General features: G+C 41.1%; 1 protein-coding gene across 4 annotated transcripts in view; it reads right to left on the bottom strand.

Annotated features, from left to right (window-relative positions):
* Positions 1 to 3,669: 3,669 nt before the first annotated feature.
* The window catches only part of LOC109987350 (nucleus accumbens-associated protein 2), a 34,077-nt gene continuing 21,970 nt past the window's right edge, over positions 3,670 to 15,776 (bottom strand). For all 4 annotated transcript variants that reach the window (XM_020638393.3, XM_065965394.1, XM_020638394.3 and 1 more), the window contains exons 2-7: positions 14,532 to 14,713; positions 13,643 to 14,431; positions 11,885 to 12,061; positions 9,190 to 9,295; positions 8,677 to 8,774; positions 3,670 to 8,590 (exon numbers count right to left, since the gene is read on the bottom strand). In XM_020638393.3, coding sequence (XP_020494049.2) covers positions 8,052 to 8,590; positions 8,677 to 8,774; positions 9,190 to 9,295; positions 11,885 to 12,061; positions 13,643 to 14,431; positions 14,532 to 14,643 — 1,821 coding nt within the window. In that variant the 5' untranslated portion in view covers positions 14,644 to 14,713 and the 3' untranslated portion in view covers positions 3,670 to 8,051. The remainder of the gene's footprint in view (positions 8,591 to 8,676; positions 8,775 to 9,189; positions 9,296 to 11,884; positions 12,062 to 13,642; positions 14,432 to 14,531; positions 14,714 to 15,776) is intronic.

Below are 15,776 nucleotides of genomic sequence, written 5' to 3'. Positions count from 1 at the left end.
AATGGATACCAGAGCAGAGGATCCGGAAAGCCGAGCACCGAGGTATTCAAAACCTCGATGTGTTTTTTTGTTTTTTTTTACATATTTTAGAATAACCTACATAAAAACAGATGTCACATATAATAAATAATTTGTTTAATCACAGAAAAAAAAAGAATTTAGCTTGAAGAAAATAATAAATGAAATAAAAATAATATATATATATGCACAATTGCACAATTTAGAATTTATTACTGTAAATATTATTTATCTTATTTTTACCTCATTTTATTTGATCTATTTTACCTTATCTTATTTTACCTTATTTTGGTTGTGGCATATTTTGAAATAGACAATAAAGTTGACTTTGACTTATATTTTTTTAAACTTAGTTTTTATTTCAGATTCAACTATTTATACAATGATATTCACAGTTCTTCAATTTTCCTTTTTTGTTTACAGCTGTATCTATATGTTTACAAGGATAAACACAATAATAAAATAAAAATATAAAACCCAACAAGACAGATATAACTTAACTCTATTATAGGGTAAAAAAGAAGAAAAAATATACGTACATAGAAGAGGTGTATAAAAATCCAGATAAATAATAACAAAAAGAGGTAAGAGTCAAGGAGGGGATTCGCGTGTGTGTGGACTAAAATAATTTTTAAAAATATAGTATTAGATCAAAAAAACAACTAGGCCTAGGCTATAAAGCTACAACTACAGGACCACAGAAATTCAACATTCAACATACATTCAACAGAAATAGTGAAAACACTTAATGTCTCATATAGATTTAGAAATGCACAGTTTCCCTCATTTCTGCTGTCAAGTGAATACACTTTTCTAAAAAGTCATTAGGCAACTGGCTTTGAAAAGAGTTTACTTTCAAAAGATAATCTCTCACATTGAAGGGGTTGAACATATTTACGCCATCTGTCATAATTCTTATTGTCGGTTTTCAAAATGATGATTTGTCCTGCATCTGTCAAGTAAATTGGAAATCTGTCCCTGTATGCTGCAGTTTCCAATACTTTCGTGTGCTGTGATGGAAATATTTTCTCACTCAAAAGTAATCTGCATAGAGTTGACATGAAGTTAGTAATCTCCACTTTTCATGCATTTTCCAAAAGGTGTCTGTATTACTGGAGATATTTTTTTGCAAACATTGAGATTACAAATTTAAGACTTGTTTAGTCTACAGATTTAGCATGAAATAAAAATGCACGCCAAGAGTTTCTGTTCAGTAGCATTGAAGTCCCAAAAGCAGTATACTGAATACTTTGATTATACCAAGAGAAGTTTTCAACAAAATGCAATGAAAATCTGATTGAAGTATTTTGCTGAAGTATTGCACCAACAATAAGAAGGATTGTTCTCCTTTCCCTGTGTCCGCAGCTCCTTACCTAAAGTTTTAGAACGCTATGAATGCCAACTCACAGAAACTGCACAAACAAGGTTCCTTGGGGATAAATCTGTTTTCAATTTATTCTTCTGTAAAATGATATTTCAGAATCAGAATTAGAATCAGATTTATTGGCCAGATATGCTTACACATGCAAGGGATTTAACTTTGGTGAACTGTGCTCTCTTATGTACAGGTACAACATTAAATATCAACAATAAACATAATAAGAAAAGACTAATATTTACAAGACTAAATATGAAACAGTGCAGTGGTGAATAGTGCAATAAAAATTAAATAGTGCATTTAAGGGCGAATAATGAATGATATTGCATTGCATCATATCTTATTATATTACCCTAGCTTATCATACAGTATCGCTTTAATTCTATAGTATCAGATCATCCATTTACCACAGTGTTTCCTCTATATTAGGGGGGCGGCCCCCCAATGGCACCCCCCGCCTCCCCTTGAAGGTCAAGTTAGATTTATTTTTGGGCTTTTTGTGCCTTTATTGTAGAGATATGATAGTGGATAGAGTCGGAAATCAGGGAAAGAAGTCATTTAAGGATACCTTTCCGATAGAACAGGACAGCTGTCATTAAAAGTAACACATGAACACCAAGATTCCTTCAAGTGTTTGTGTCGGCGTCCGTCTGCCCGCACCCCCTCCACTCCCCCAAAGCTGTAAACCTGTAAAGCTGTAATATCATATTGTATCGTATCGTACCATACCCCATCTTTTTTTGAAATGTTAAATACTTTATTAATCCCTGAGGGAAATTCTGGTTTCCACTCTGTTTTTGAGAGACATGCTTCTCAAACACAGACCCGAATCACACACATGCACAAACTGGACCTGTGGACATGCATTAGTGGAGAGATGTCAGAGTGGGGCTGCTGCACACTGCTACTCAGGGAGCGCACCAGAGCAGCTGGGGGCTCCTTGCTCAAGAGCACCTCAGCAGTACTCGGGAAGTGTCCTTACACCTCTCCAGCTACCAGACCAACTTCCATACTCGAGTCCCTACAGACTGGATGTGGTATTATGGTCTTGCATCATATTGTATCTATTGTGCCATTCCATTTCTGTTGTGTAGTATTGCATCATACTGTATCATTTCGTCTCTTTTGTAATGTATCTAATTGATCTGATGTATCTATTGTATCATATTGTAATGTTAAGTTTCTATAAAATCATAGTGTATGATATTGTACATTTGTATCGCATCGTAAGGTGGGCATTCTTCTCTGGACACACTGCTTTCAAGCAGTAAGAGCTATCCAAAATATTCAAGAAACAGTTTTACAGAAAACAGAGACAAAGAAAGATGTGTGGCAGTATTTGGTGAAGTAAGGACTTTTATTAGAAAGCAGATTTTTCTGTATTGCATTTAAAGAAATCAGGTACTCCTGGACTACACAACTGAAACTCATGATGGCAGATACCATGATGGGAATGAAAGGTAGATTTTATGCAACATCAAAAGTGGCAACTTGCATTTCCGTTGTATATATTATTGATGCTTGAGTCAGAAGGCGCATAAACATTTTTTTTTTTTTTCATTTGAAACACAAGAGCAGAATCAACACTGAAATTGTCCCGTTCCCAGATCGCCTAGTTCAGCCAGTGCCGACCAGAGCACAACAGATATCGTTCATGACAAGCTCTGATCACGAAGCACCAAGGTGTCAGTCAAACGTCCATCAGTCCATGTTGCAGAGACGCACACTTATAACCAAGAAGGCTGGAGTTAGCAACACCACCTCCTTCCCCCCCCCCCCCCCCCCCCCCCCACCCCCCACCCCCCTCCCCCCACCCCCCTCCCCCCTCCACTCTGGAAAGTAAGCTAGCACAGACCAAAGCAAGCCGGAGAAAGACAAAGCGAACAGCAAGAGCACAGCAAGTCATGTCAGATCTCCCATAATGCACTTTGGGTCTCATTCCTATTCTGATTGTCAGCGCTCTTGAACACATGGCTTTAAAAGTTTTTTCTCCTCCTTTCGCCTCACCCCCCCTCGACCACTCTTTGACTTTTTTTCTTGGTTTTTTTTTCTAAGTAGTTCTAAAGTGCTGGCGTTATTTTTCGAGGACACACACATACACATACAAACTTTTTAGTGCATTTTTTCTGAGTCTGCTGCAGGTTCACCTGCACACTCAACTGGGTAGTTAGTCATTGTATTCCACTCTTTATCACTATTTTATAGATTCAACTTGATCAAACATTCATTAAAAGGCCGGGGTCTGCGGTTAAAAAAAACAAAAACACAGCCCCTCTTGTAGACTCCACCGTCTTTGTTTGCCAACAGTGACAACAGTTATTCAGCATAAAATACATGGTGCATAAAGATCAGAGGTTTCATCGGGTTCGAGTGAGTGTCTGAGTGGCATGCAGTTTATGATACAAGTGTCTCTTTGCATATAAATGTATTATTTTCAGGATAAGTCATCACTCCATCCACCAAAGACCGCGGTGCCCGTCGGTCTGACAGTAATGTGGGATGAACAGTTTTTACAAAGTGAGTAACAATTTATTTGCAAAGAAATGTTTGTGAATGTCGTATCTTTTCGACCCGCTTTAGCTCTTATTTTTTTTTTCATTTTCACTGATCACCCAGGTGACACAAAATAAAATAAAAATTAAAGGATTCTTGATTTTGCTGTGAAGGAGACACTGGTTTCAATCGAAGATATCAAGGAAAACACACAAACAACATTTCATCAAATTTTTTTTTGTTTTCCTTTAAACCATCCCCGAATAGAGCATCTTTGTCCCGAAGGGTTGGCCGTGACATTCTCTGAGAACTTCTCAGTTTATAGTGCAACATCATGTGCGTTCAAATTCACCCTGCACAAGAAAAGAAAAAGACCATAAGCAGAAGAGAAGAAAGATTTTTTTTTTGTTGTCTGGGCTGCAGAGCCAAACTTATTTTGGGGTACGGCAGACAAACAGTGAACATCCCGACATTTAAATCCCTAAAGGGAATAAAACAATGATAGATGTGTGATTGTTTATCAGGCCAAATTTAAAAAGGATCATCTAGTAACTTTTTGACTTGGTTCTTTCTGATTGGCTGCTGGATTTAAGTGCAATTAACCTTTTTAATTAGGTTTGCTGGGGCACGCTCTCTGTCCTTACAGACTGAAGGCAAACACAAGAAAAGAAGCAAATTAAAGAACATATATTTACAAAGACTAAGAAAAAGGTTTTGGAGGCTTAAGTGTGTAGATTTATAACTTTAAGAAAAGTAGACAAATCTGTCATATCTCTAACTTTACAGAAACATTAAGGGTCAGATCACAACATCCACACCCACACAGTCACAGTCTAAGGCACTGCTCCACACCTCTCTATCGCCACAGTGGAGAATATCAAAGTTTCCAACCCTGCTTTGTTCTAATTTGACTTTTTTTTTTTAAATAGAATTTTCTTTAGTAAAATAGTGGCCATGCAAAAGTCTGCCTGTTCAAACACAGATCTTAGTGAAAGCATACGTATACATCTAATGTGCATGAGAGTGAGGATGTTAAAAAAATGTCTGTCTGCACATTTGGGTGCACAGGTTTGAATTTTTGGAGCGACAGGCTAATGAAGTTGCAGCTTTCCAAAATAAGGTTGTCAATTTACAAGAATTTGCAATTGTGATACGATACTAGTATAGATCAAATTATATTGTTACCATGGCAACAAGTCCGAGTCAAACAATATTCTGCAATGTCTTCGATGACCGAAAATTGCAAGTGAACTCCTGCACACTGTCTCAATTGCACAATGATTTTGAGAACGTTTCTGTACGGAAATGTTGTCAATGTTTTTGTGCAATGTAGACAGCGTGAACTGAGCAGGCGTTCACATATTTTCAACTGAAGGTTAAAAATAAAAACAATGGAGATTGCATCGTATTTGAGCACATAATATTGAAAATGATTGAAGAGTTTGATAACCTCATCAAAATGATCTTTTTATGCATCTTAGGAAGACGTTACTTTAGTTAACAAATAAAGAATAAATGTCTCAATACTCTTTACTGTTTTTCAGATCAACTTCTGGAATTGAAGCTAAATAAATAAAAAATGAGCTGAAGAAATGACTTTCCAAATCTTTTAGTATATACACACACATATAAAGATCTATATTTATATACAGAGTCTCGCTCAGTTTTCTGTAAATCAGGGAGATTGACCCTGTTGTTCTCCACATTGGAAGACTTGTTCACAGCGCTTTAGAAAAAAATCACAGTCAAATTAATGTTATAATCTGGCCCGTTTTTAAGAATATACAATTCTGGAAAAAAAAAAAAACGTGTCGTATCAAAAGTTTTCGAGCGTTTTTTCGATGGTGACTCAGTTTCCTCGTCCAAGCAGTGCTACAGTTTACATTCACTCATCAGCTCAGCCACTCTGTCACAGCCCTGTTTCATCTAGGACAGACGACCACATCTCCTCCAAAGGGAAAACAAAAAAAAGATACTGTCAACGTTTTAATTATTACCTAGTGCAATTATAACTCTGTGTTTCTTGTGCAGGGCCTTCTTAAAGCTTCTCAGGCTGAGAAAGAGCCGACCCAAACTTTCCAGTTGCACAGCACTGACGCGCAAACAAAAAGAGATAATTCAAGATCGGTTTGCTTTCTCGGTTGTAGCTTCTAAATTTTGCAGTGGGGGAAATAAATAGATACATTTGACTTTTTAAAAGTTTGTGGATTTAAAATAAAATGGGGGTCAGTCTTTTATCTAAACATGATTAAATGAGTTTCCACACTGATCAGAACCCCCCCCCCCGATAAAAAGGTACGACAGTGTTTCTCCAAGAATCAACGCACAAAACAACAGAAGGCAGAAAGCATGAAAACAGATATCAAAAGAGAAGATACAGGTTTTAAGTCCCTGTTAAGACTCACTCCGCCCCCGCTCCCTTTACAAAAAAATAGGAACATTTATCGTCTGAAAGACCAGTCTTCTCCTTGCAAATCCACCCCCCCCCCCCCATCGAATAAATAATCAGTGATGCAGAGAGCAGTTTAAGTCTCGTAGGACAATCACATTTGCATTAGTTTCACACATTTGAACCTTTTTGTTTTTAGAGTGCGAATGCAACAAGCCAGCAGAAATTGCTCCTTAAGGTTTAATTCAATAATTTACCCCCCAGGGAGAAAAAAAAAAAACAGACAAAAAAAATAAAAGCTGGAAGTAGTCCCACGTCACCACATGAAGATGAAACAGTGCTTCTCGCTTTCACTTCCTTACTACACCATGTATTCAACCTCCTTAACTTATGGCGACAGCATGCTCTGTTTGAGGAAAAAAAAAAGAAAAAGAAAAAAGGAAACTGTGATTTATTCTCAAAAACAGTCACACCGACTCAGTTCTGATGTCACATCCCGGTGAAAAATGGCGGGAAAAGTCCTTTTTGCGTATTTATGGCATAACTCGAGGTACAGTAGCTGTTGTCTTTTATTTCGCTGCAGGTTTGTGGCTTTGTTGTCGTTTTCTTAAATTCTCTGTTTGTTCTCATGCATGCAAGCTTGGGTTTAATGCATGTTGCTGCTCATGTCTCTCTCAGCATCTCCAAGACAGAATGATGTATGACTGAAGTTAATTTTCAAAGGTAAAAAGCATTGTTTCTTTTTCTCTTTTTTTTTTTGATCCAGAAAGAGTGTTTTCAATGCATGGGTGCAGATATTAAAGGCTAGTATCCTAAAGTGAGTAATGTTTGGACATGTGTGTGTGTGTGTGTGTGTGTGTGTGTGTGTGTGTATGTTTGGTAGTTAAAAGGAGGCGGTTTGGAGCAGACACAGGCATCACATTGATGATTAAGTTGGATTTGTCGCGGTGGAAAATGCATGAAAAAAACAACGCCATGTGATAGATTATTTGTTTCGATTGTGAAGTATTTAAGATTCTTGGAAACACTTTTCTAATCTTTTTGAACCACAAAAATGCAGATTTATCAGAACGGGAAATTGCTCTGTTATCTGGTGTTAATAAAGTACATGACCTCTATAATGTCACAATCGTATCGTTGTTACACATGTCTACATAGCTAATGTACAAGCGTATGATGAGAAGAGGTCTGGATGCTTGAAAATCGACTGCCCCCCCTCGAGAGTTTCTCCGGTCTGCTCTGCCCGAGGTTACAGAGGTTATTTTAAAATGCAGCTTTCCAAGAAAATTGAATCGCTTTAAAAAACCATAATGCCACACACCATAAACTGCCCGTGAAGCAGCTGCTGCTTTTTTTTTGTACTGAATTGAAAGGATGAATCATTCAAGCCCATTTGTTCTGCTATCAGGCCTTCGTGGTTTTCAGGTGCAGAAATACAGAGTGAACACAGAATATATGGAGAGAAAGGGTGGAGCAGAAAGTGTTGTTTTTTTTTCTCACAGTGTGAATGCCATGCCTGTGTCACCTTCTCCTGCCGGGTGTTGTAGTTCGTCTATCAAGTGTGCGTGTGTGAACACACATGTGCGCATGCATGTGAGACAAAAATGTCCTGTATATTAAGACCTAAGAGCGCTGCTTTTTGTGCTGAAAAAATTCCCGCTGAGGAAGCACGAGGGGGAGAAGAGAAAGAGTGGTGGGCGAGATGTTAGAGTAAGAGAGCAAGCGAAAAAAGTAAAGCGGTGTTAAACAGATTTCACAACGTGAGAGAGGCATTCACTGTCCGTTCACCCTCAGGCCTTGTCCAAAACTTTCCACCTCCTGCTCTGGCGGCGTGTCGCCACAGCTGCCCGCCTCGGCTCCTGGGATCAAAGATGGCGCCCCCAGTGATCTGTCTACCCCCTCTAACCCCGCATCCTCCTCGTCTTCCTCCTGCTCCTCGTGGATTACTCCTTCCCCGTCGCCTTCGGCTTCTCCTCCGGCTCCTCCAGACCCGGGGCTGCCCTCCCTCAGCGGCTGATGAGTCCTGAGAGGGTCCTTACGCTCCGGGTACAACCGCTGCTCTAAGGACTTGAAATCAGGTTCAAAGGGGAGGGGCAACCCTGCCTGAGGGGCTCCCAGCGCCAAGCCCAGACCCACAGCAGCCGCGGTGCCCATGCCCATCCCTGCACGGTACACCTCCATACTGTCTGGCAGCATGGACTTGATCTTGGGCAGCCACCGCTTGCGTACCCGCCTTGCGTTTGTGCACATGTCGGCGGCGATCACATTCATTTCACTCTCCTTGAAGTTAGGGTTGAAATTTTGACAGTAGACTGCAAAACAAAAGACAAAAAAAAAAAGTTAATGTAGACAAAGCGTGCTTTTTAAATATATCAGAAGCTTTAGATATTGAACCTACGTTTGACAGCGTTGAGGACCCTGCTGTCGAGGGGTTTCCTACTGGGGTCACTAGTAGAAGAACGGATTCCAGTCCCACAGCTATTGGCTAAAGTGTTTCTGCAGGGACACACAGTGAACACCAGGGGGTGCAGTCAGCAGCCGGCACATAACAGTAGATATACATGAGAACACACACACCACACACACACACACACACACACACACACACACACACACACACACACACACACACACACACACACACACACACACACACACACACACACACACACATACACACACATAACCGCATTGCACAACATGGCCACAGATGGAGTGTGAAAGTTGGTTTGTGACAACAGAAGTAGTGTTGGAGTCATACACAGAACACTAATCTTACTGTAGGTCCTTCAATTCAAACTGTTCTGCTTTTTTTATTTTTTTCTGTGTGTGTGTGTGTGTGTGTGTGTGTGTGTGTGTGTGTGTGTGTGTGTGTGTGTGTGTGTGTGTGTGTGCATGTTTGTAATCTCACCTATCAAAGAACGTGGCTAACAGGCGGCGGAGCAAGACTTTGTGTTTGATTCCGGCACATAGATGACAGTTCATCAGCTGGCCTCGAGTCATGAACACCTGTGTACCTGAAAAAAGAAGAATATATTAAAAATCTGTTTCTTTGTTTTGGAAGACTCTTAGAATTCATCCCTCCTCTTCTGGTTTTAATTACCCTTTTTTTCTTGTCTGATTTAGTTGACAGGTTTAAATATTTTAGGGAGTAAGAGAAAGCTTTAACTGCCTCAAGTAGGGAAAAAAAAAAATGAGAAAATTGAACGTGAAGGCTGTAAAAACATCAAACTGTTCAAAATTAGTTTGAATTCTGTTCAAGGCATATCTTTGACCTTCATGTTTTGTGTTTCTTGCAATTCCAATTTGTGTCCGTGGGTTTTTAATCTCATTTCATGATAAGTTGATTAAATCTAAAGTTTGTTTTTGTTTTTTTTGATTGATTACCGGTTGCATCTGCATGTGTCCTCATGTCGGGGTTGTTCTCTCTATGAAGTTTACTTGGAAGTATTCAGACTGCATTATTTTTTTGGTCTGAACGATCCAGTACTAAACTCATTAGACTTCCTGCCATGCTCCATTGTAGGAATTGAAACGGGTACATGTCGAGCAGCACCAGGTCTCTTTGAAAGTCTCTTGTCTGACTGCCAAGTGCAATATCTGGCAGTCACACCAAAGACATCCACTTTTTTTTTTTGTCTCATCATACCCCCCCCAAAAAAAAAAAAATCATTTCTCTCATGCTCTAAGAGACCTTTAAGAGCCATTTAGCTAAGTACGGTCAGGCCGTCATATGCCTTTTTACCCCGGAGTGACTTGTGTCTAGGCGCTCCACCATAAAGGCCTGATTGATGATCACTGCAGAGATGGGTGTCCTTCTGTCACTGTCTTCAATCTCTGCAGTGAGCCTCTGCAGCTTCAGACAGCACGGAACAGATCGACTCTGTGACGTGGTTCAGTAGCGGCCTCTGTCAGCCAATGAGGATCAGTTTTAACGTGGGTCATGTGCAGTCTGAAGGTGTTTCAAAGGGTAAAGATCTGAGCATTAGAGACTTCTAGACTCATTATAGTTTATCAGTGACGTAGGTTAGAACTGCTGCTAATCTCTAATAAATGTGATTGTTACAAATATGAATTTTAGTTAGTGATACTTTATTTCCTATTGTTGTTTATACTTCCTTTTGTTGTTTTTATTTCCAACTGCTTTTTAATAATTGTTTATATTGCTTAATGGTGTTCAAATCACTACTCTTCTATTTCTTTATTTGATTTCTTTATTAAATTAGGACATTAATCAACATATCAGCAAACCGCATCCATGTACAGATGCTAGAATTAGCTTGAAGCCAAATTTCATCTTCTTGTTTATATTTGTTATTGTTCATTATACCTCAGTGATGTTTCTACTTTATCATCACTAAAGATCACTTATTATTGTTTATTCGTTTCTAATCACCATCCAGTAGTTTGGAATATGTGTTTTGGGAGAATATCAAACTGATAGAGAAGACGATGACTGTAAATAATGTTCAACCGTATTTTAGCAGATTAGCATTACTCAGATAGACAATGTGTTAAAACTTGATAAACAAGTTCTTTTGAATCATACAAACTCATATAACTGTTAACATCCGCAACTGAATAAAAAGGAAACAGCCTGTTAGTTAGTTAGCAGCCTGTCCGCTAAGCTAACACACTGTCATACGGCCTCAGCGAAATCGACAGCAAAAGTTCAATTTAATTTATTTATTTTTTGGGCGATTTTTGCCATTATTGGATTGGACAGCTGAAGAGAGACAGGAAGTGTTGGTGAGAGAGAGTCGGGGAAGACATGCAGCAAAGGGCCGAGGTAGGATTCAAAACCCTCAGCTGCTGCGATGAGGACTTTTAACCTCCATACACGGGGCGGGCGTCATCACTGCGAGGCTATCGGTGCAACAAAAAGTTCTTTTTTTGTTTTTTTTTTAACGTACTCGCGGCACATTCTGGACCGAAATATAACGCAGCTGAGGAGATTCACAGGCACATCAGATATCACGAATATCACTTCAGGCTGACTCGTAAGTAAGTGGAAACGAGGCGTTAGTGATGTTTATACGTCACTACATTTTCATAATAGAGTTGTCTTTTTTTTCTTCTTCTTGTTTTTATTCTACTTACATACAGTTTTTATTTCTGATTCTCATGTCTTATTTTATCCTCTCTGATATTTTTATCTCTCCCTCCTGCTCGTCTAAGAGCAACTGATTTCCCCACGGGATCAATAAAGCATTTTTGGTTTTGATATGTTCTGCAGTCCTCGACACACGTCACTGTAAACTAGATAACCAGAATCTAATCCCTAACTGCGGCTTCTCAAGGGTCAAACAAAGATTTAATTTGAGTGTCTCCTGCATAAAGAAACACCAGTAAAGGTTACTGGGTTGTTGATAATAAATGCAACCTCGCCTACATACTCTTTCTCAGCGTGTGGCCAACTCTGGGAAAAGTCATGACTGAGTTATTTAAATGTAATTTTCCCACATATACATTTTTAATTATGCCAATTCCTCAAAATGTTGGATGCACGATTACTTTCCGAAAACTCTTTGGTTGAAAGTCCTTCTCTGCATGTGAGAGAGTTAATGTGTGCAAGTGGATGAATGTGTAACTATGTGCGTGCCTACCAGCTACCAGCTCCAGCTTCTCCCCGGGGTCCCCCTCAGAGTAGAGCTTAGGGTGGCAGCGGTAGCCGATCTGGCTGATGAGGCTTGCAGGCAGAGCCACCAGGTCCCTGCGGATCAGCACACAGTTGCGGTTCTCCAAGGGCAAGGGCACCGCTGCCATCTCAGACTTGTCCTGGACTGATGAAAGCAGAGAGAGCGAGAGAGAGAGAGAGAGAGAGAGAGAGCGAGAGAGAGCAGGACGGGTTCAGAAAGAGGTTTGTGCGGTACTCGTAAAAAAAAGTACACAGATAGAGAAAACGGATTCATGCAAGTGCTGACCCTCTGTGCCCCGCTGTATGTGCACAAACGTAATCAGTAAAGCAGGTTTGTGTCACTTTGCTGTGTTTCATAAATGTTCCAGAGCATTGCAGATGTATCCTAGATAAGTCACGATGCAGCATCAGCAACTTGACTTTTGGAGGGGAACGCACCTAAAGCCCAGTGGGTGTAAGTTTCCTACTCACAAAACTGCCCCCCCCCCCCCCCCCCCCCAACCTCTGAGATGAGCTTTGTGTTGATGTGCACGCACACACAACTCCTCCAGGCACATTTGATCACACGCAGAAGTGAATCCATTAATTGCTACATACTTGCACATTGTGCATGCAGGAAAGTATGGATTTCTATTGTGCAGTTTTTATCTACATGCACACACATACACACACACACTAACACACACACGCACGCACACACACAGATAGGACAGTCATGCAGGGTTCTCAAATATCCCACAATGTCACCCTGAGGTGCTCTGAGTGATTGGAGATAGAGTGGGTTTCATAAATATCTGAAACTCTAGAATTTGACAAACCTGTTGGATGCCTGCAGGATACTGTACAATTGACAGTGTGTTAGTGTGTGTGTGTGTGTGTGTGTGTGTGTGTGTGTGTGTGTGTGTGTGTGTAGGGCGTTTATGTGTAAATGCAAACACAAGTGACTGAAGCATGTATGCTTGCTAATGAAGGACAATCTGCACCAGTATGAAAGTGTTCGAACAAAAAGCAGCACAGAGTGTGTGTAAGGAGTGTGTTGATGGTCATGATGCACTCCAATCACATCTCCATAAAGCTATCTTTATGCTGAGAGAACCCCCCCTACCCCCCCCCCCCCACACCACACACACCCCAAACACACACTTTAGGCATCCTTCTTTTTTTCAAATGCTCAGGATACAAGCTGTATAAAGGATTAAATAATGTAACTCCAAAGAAAGCGATGTGCATCCGTTTCTCTTTGTACAATATGTAACAAATCCAGACAAGGAGCAGCTATGTCCCCCCCCCCCCAAAAAAAACTGCATTTATGGTTTCTGCAAGTCATGCAGAGTTTTACTTTTAGATCAGCCTGGTATCAAATGAATTTCCTCCCTTTGCGCCAAGGGCATTTGGGAAAGTAATTCACTTAGTCAGTTCTTCCATGACTACAAAGATAAACTAAAGCAGGTCTGCTGTTGACTCTGAGCATTTTCTCATTTGATCAGATTTGTCTTTGAACTCCTATGATTTATTTATATATTTGTGTATAATTATGAGGTGAAACTGTCTATAATGGAGAGGCTGCTGTATTTTTAGCCGTTTTTTAGGATGAAAAATACTTCAGAGCAAAGCTTCCGTGATGAGTGCTCTCCATGAAAATGTGCCAATGGAGTTCGAGCTCCACCTAAGCTCTGAAGCACTTCACGAAGATCGAGTAAAAGCATCAATACAACGTGATACTCACTCCCGTAGGGGTTGGCTGAGCGTCCATACAGATGACTGTAGGCATCGTCTGTAATCCCATCGTACGGCTCTTCTTCAAACTCCTCGTCCTCGTTCTGGTAGGAAGTAGGGCTGTCAGTGGTCGGCAGGCTGGACGCTCCAGGACTGGACCTTTCAACTCCTCCTCCTCCACCTCCTCCTCCTCCTCCTCCTCCTCCTCCTCCAGCTCCGCCCCCGCTGGCCCCGTGAAGGTGGTAAGGAGGGACGCCGGGGATTGTGGTCCCGCCCGCTGTCGTGTAGAAGAGCGAACTCGCCCTGGCAAGGCGGCTCCCCAACTCCGAGGACGAGATCTTGCTATGCATCGAGGGTACCGTCAGGGGCGTGGGGTCCCCACTTTCTAGTTTGATCTTACGCTGCGGCATTAGCATGGACGGAGACCACCCGTGGGTCCCCAAAAGAGTCGCCACAGCGTTCCCGTTATTACAAGGACTCTGCGGCTCAGATCCCGTCTCCTCTAAGGACCCCGCTGTCTGCGAGTCACAGTGCGGGGAGTTCGCCTTGAACATTAGGTCCATGCCTCGTTCGACTATATGCTGAATCTGGAGGTAGCCAGCTGTGTACATCACCACCAGCTGTTCACTAGCTGCCATTGTTAGCTTCCCTGTGTAGCAGAAAGTGAGGATCTGCTCAAAGCAAGCAGGTGTGACGGAGGAGGGCAGCTCAAACTGGGTCTTGGTGGAGCTGCTGAAGAGGTCGCGGAAGTAGAGGCTGCTGGCAGCCAAAACGGCCCGGTGGGCTTTGAACGCCTGGCCTGCATGGTAGAAATAACAGAGAACAGAAGAATGTTGAGAATTATCTTTAAAGATTCTATTGCGGCTAAGCTAACATGTCCAGATTTCGGGACAACAAACCTTTAACGAGGATGGAGACATCGCAGTAGTGTCCCAGCAAGCGCTGCTCGTTCAGGGAGCCCAGAACTGTGGCTCCGAAGTTCGGGATCTCCACATGGAGCAGCTGGGACATGTTGGCCGCCGAGGTAGAGGAAGATGGGGTTTCAGATATTTACTGCAGACTCCACCGCTGAGAGAGGCATCTGTTTGCGAAAAAACAAAAAGTATTGAGAACACGTCGAAGAGGAGAAATGGAGTGAATCAAGAAGAAGAAGGAGAAGGTGTGAAAGATGAAAAGACGTGACATCGGGAGGCAGAGAGGTGAGAAGGTAGAAACCGAGAGGATCTTGATTAAGAGAAAGCACAAAGGGATTGGGAGGGGAAAAAAAAAAAAAAAAAAAAAGAGTTGAGACCAAGTGAGAAAATGAATTGCAGTTGAGGGAGAAGTGAGAGGTGTGTGAAAGAGAGATGGATTCGCGGAGATAGTGGGTGAGAGAGGAGAGGCAGGAGAGAGAAAGGAGGAGTCAAGTCAGTCCACAGAAGACAGAAAAAAAACACAATGGCGTTCCTACTGTACATGAGAATATTGTGAAATACCCTAAGGCTATGCTGTTTTCATGCCTTATATTCCAAAACGCTTGGACTCATTCCACGCATCACACTTAACGCATCAACCACGATCTTCCTGCAGCTTGACCTGAAAGGCCGTCTTGGCAACAACTTTTCCTCAACCATTTTTTTTTTTTTTTTTTTTTAAAGTCTCAGTTTAAAGATGCTCCTTAAATTTCGCTGACTCTGCACCTTTTTTTTTTTTTTTTTTTTTTTTCGGTCTGCATTTGGGTTCTTTTCTAAACTCTGGCGAGGGAAAAAAAAAGTAACTCATGTCAAACACACAATATCACATCCTCGAGTAACATTCTCCAGGCTTATTTGTTCCTCTTTTCTTTTTTCCCTAAACCTTGTATCATTGTTTTTTTTCTCCCCACCAACCCACACACACACACACACACACACACACACACACACACACACACACACACACACACACACTTATATGTACGCACTAGTTTCATTATTAAGCAATGCTGCAGAACAGTTTCCAGGAATACAAACTGAAAAAATGTCACCGCCTCTCTTACACACACACACACACACTATGTCTCTCTTACTCTCTCCCACTTCATGCAGACAGACATGCACTCTGGGTTACTTACATAAAAAGTGCTCACACACACACACACACACACACACACACACACACACACA

This window comes from Labrus bergylta, chromosome 17 (assembly GCF_963930695.1).
Source record: "Labrus bergylta chromosome 17, fLabBer1.1, whole genome shotgun sequence".
NCBI classification, from domain to species: domain Eukaryota; kingdom Metazoa; phylum Chordata; class Actinopteri; order Labriformes; family Labridae; genus Labrus; species Labrus bergylta.
This window is presented reverse-complemented; position numbering and strand designations above follow the sequence as displayed.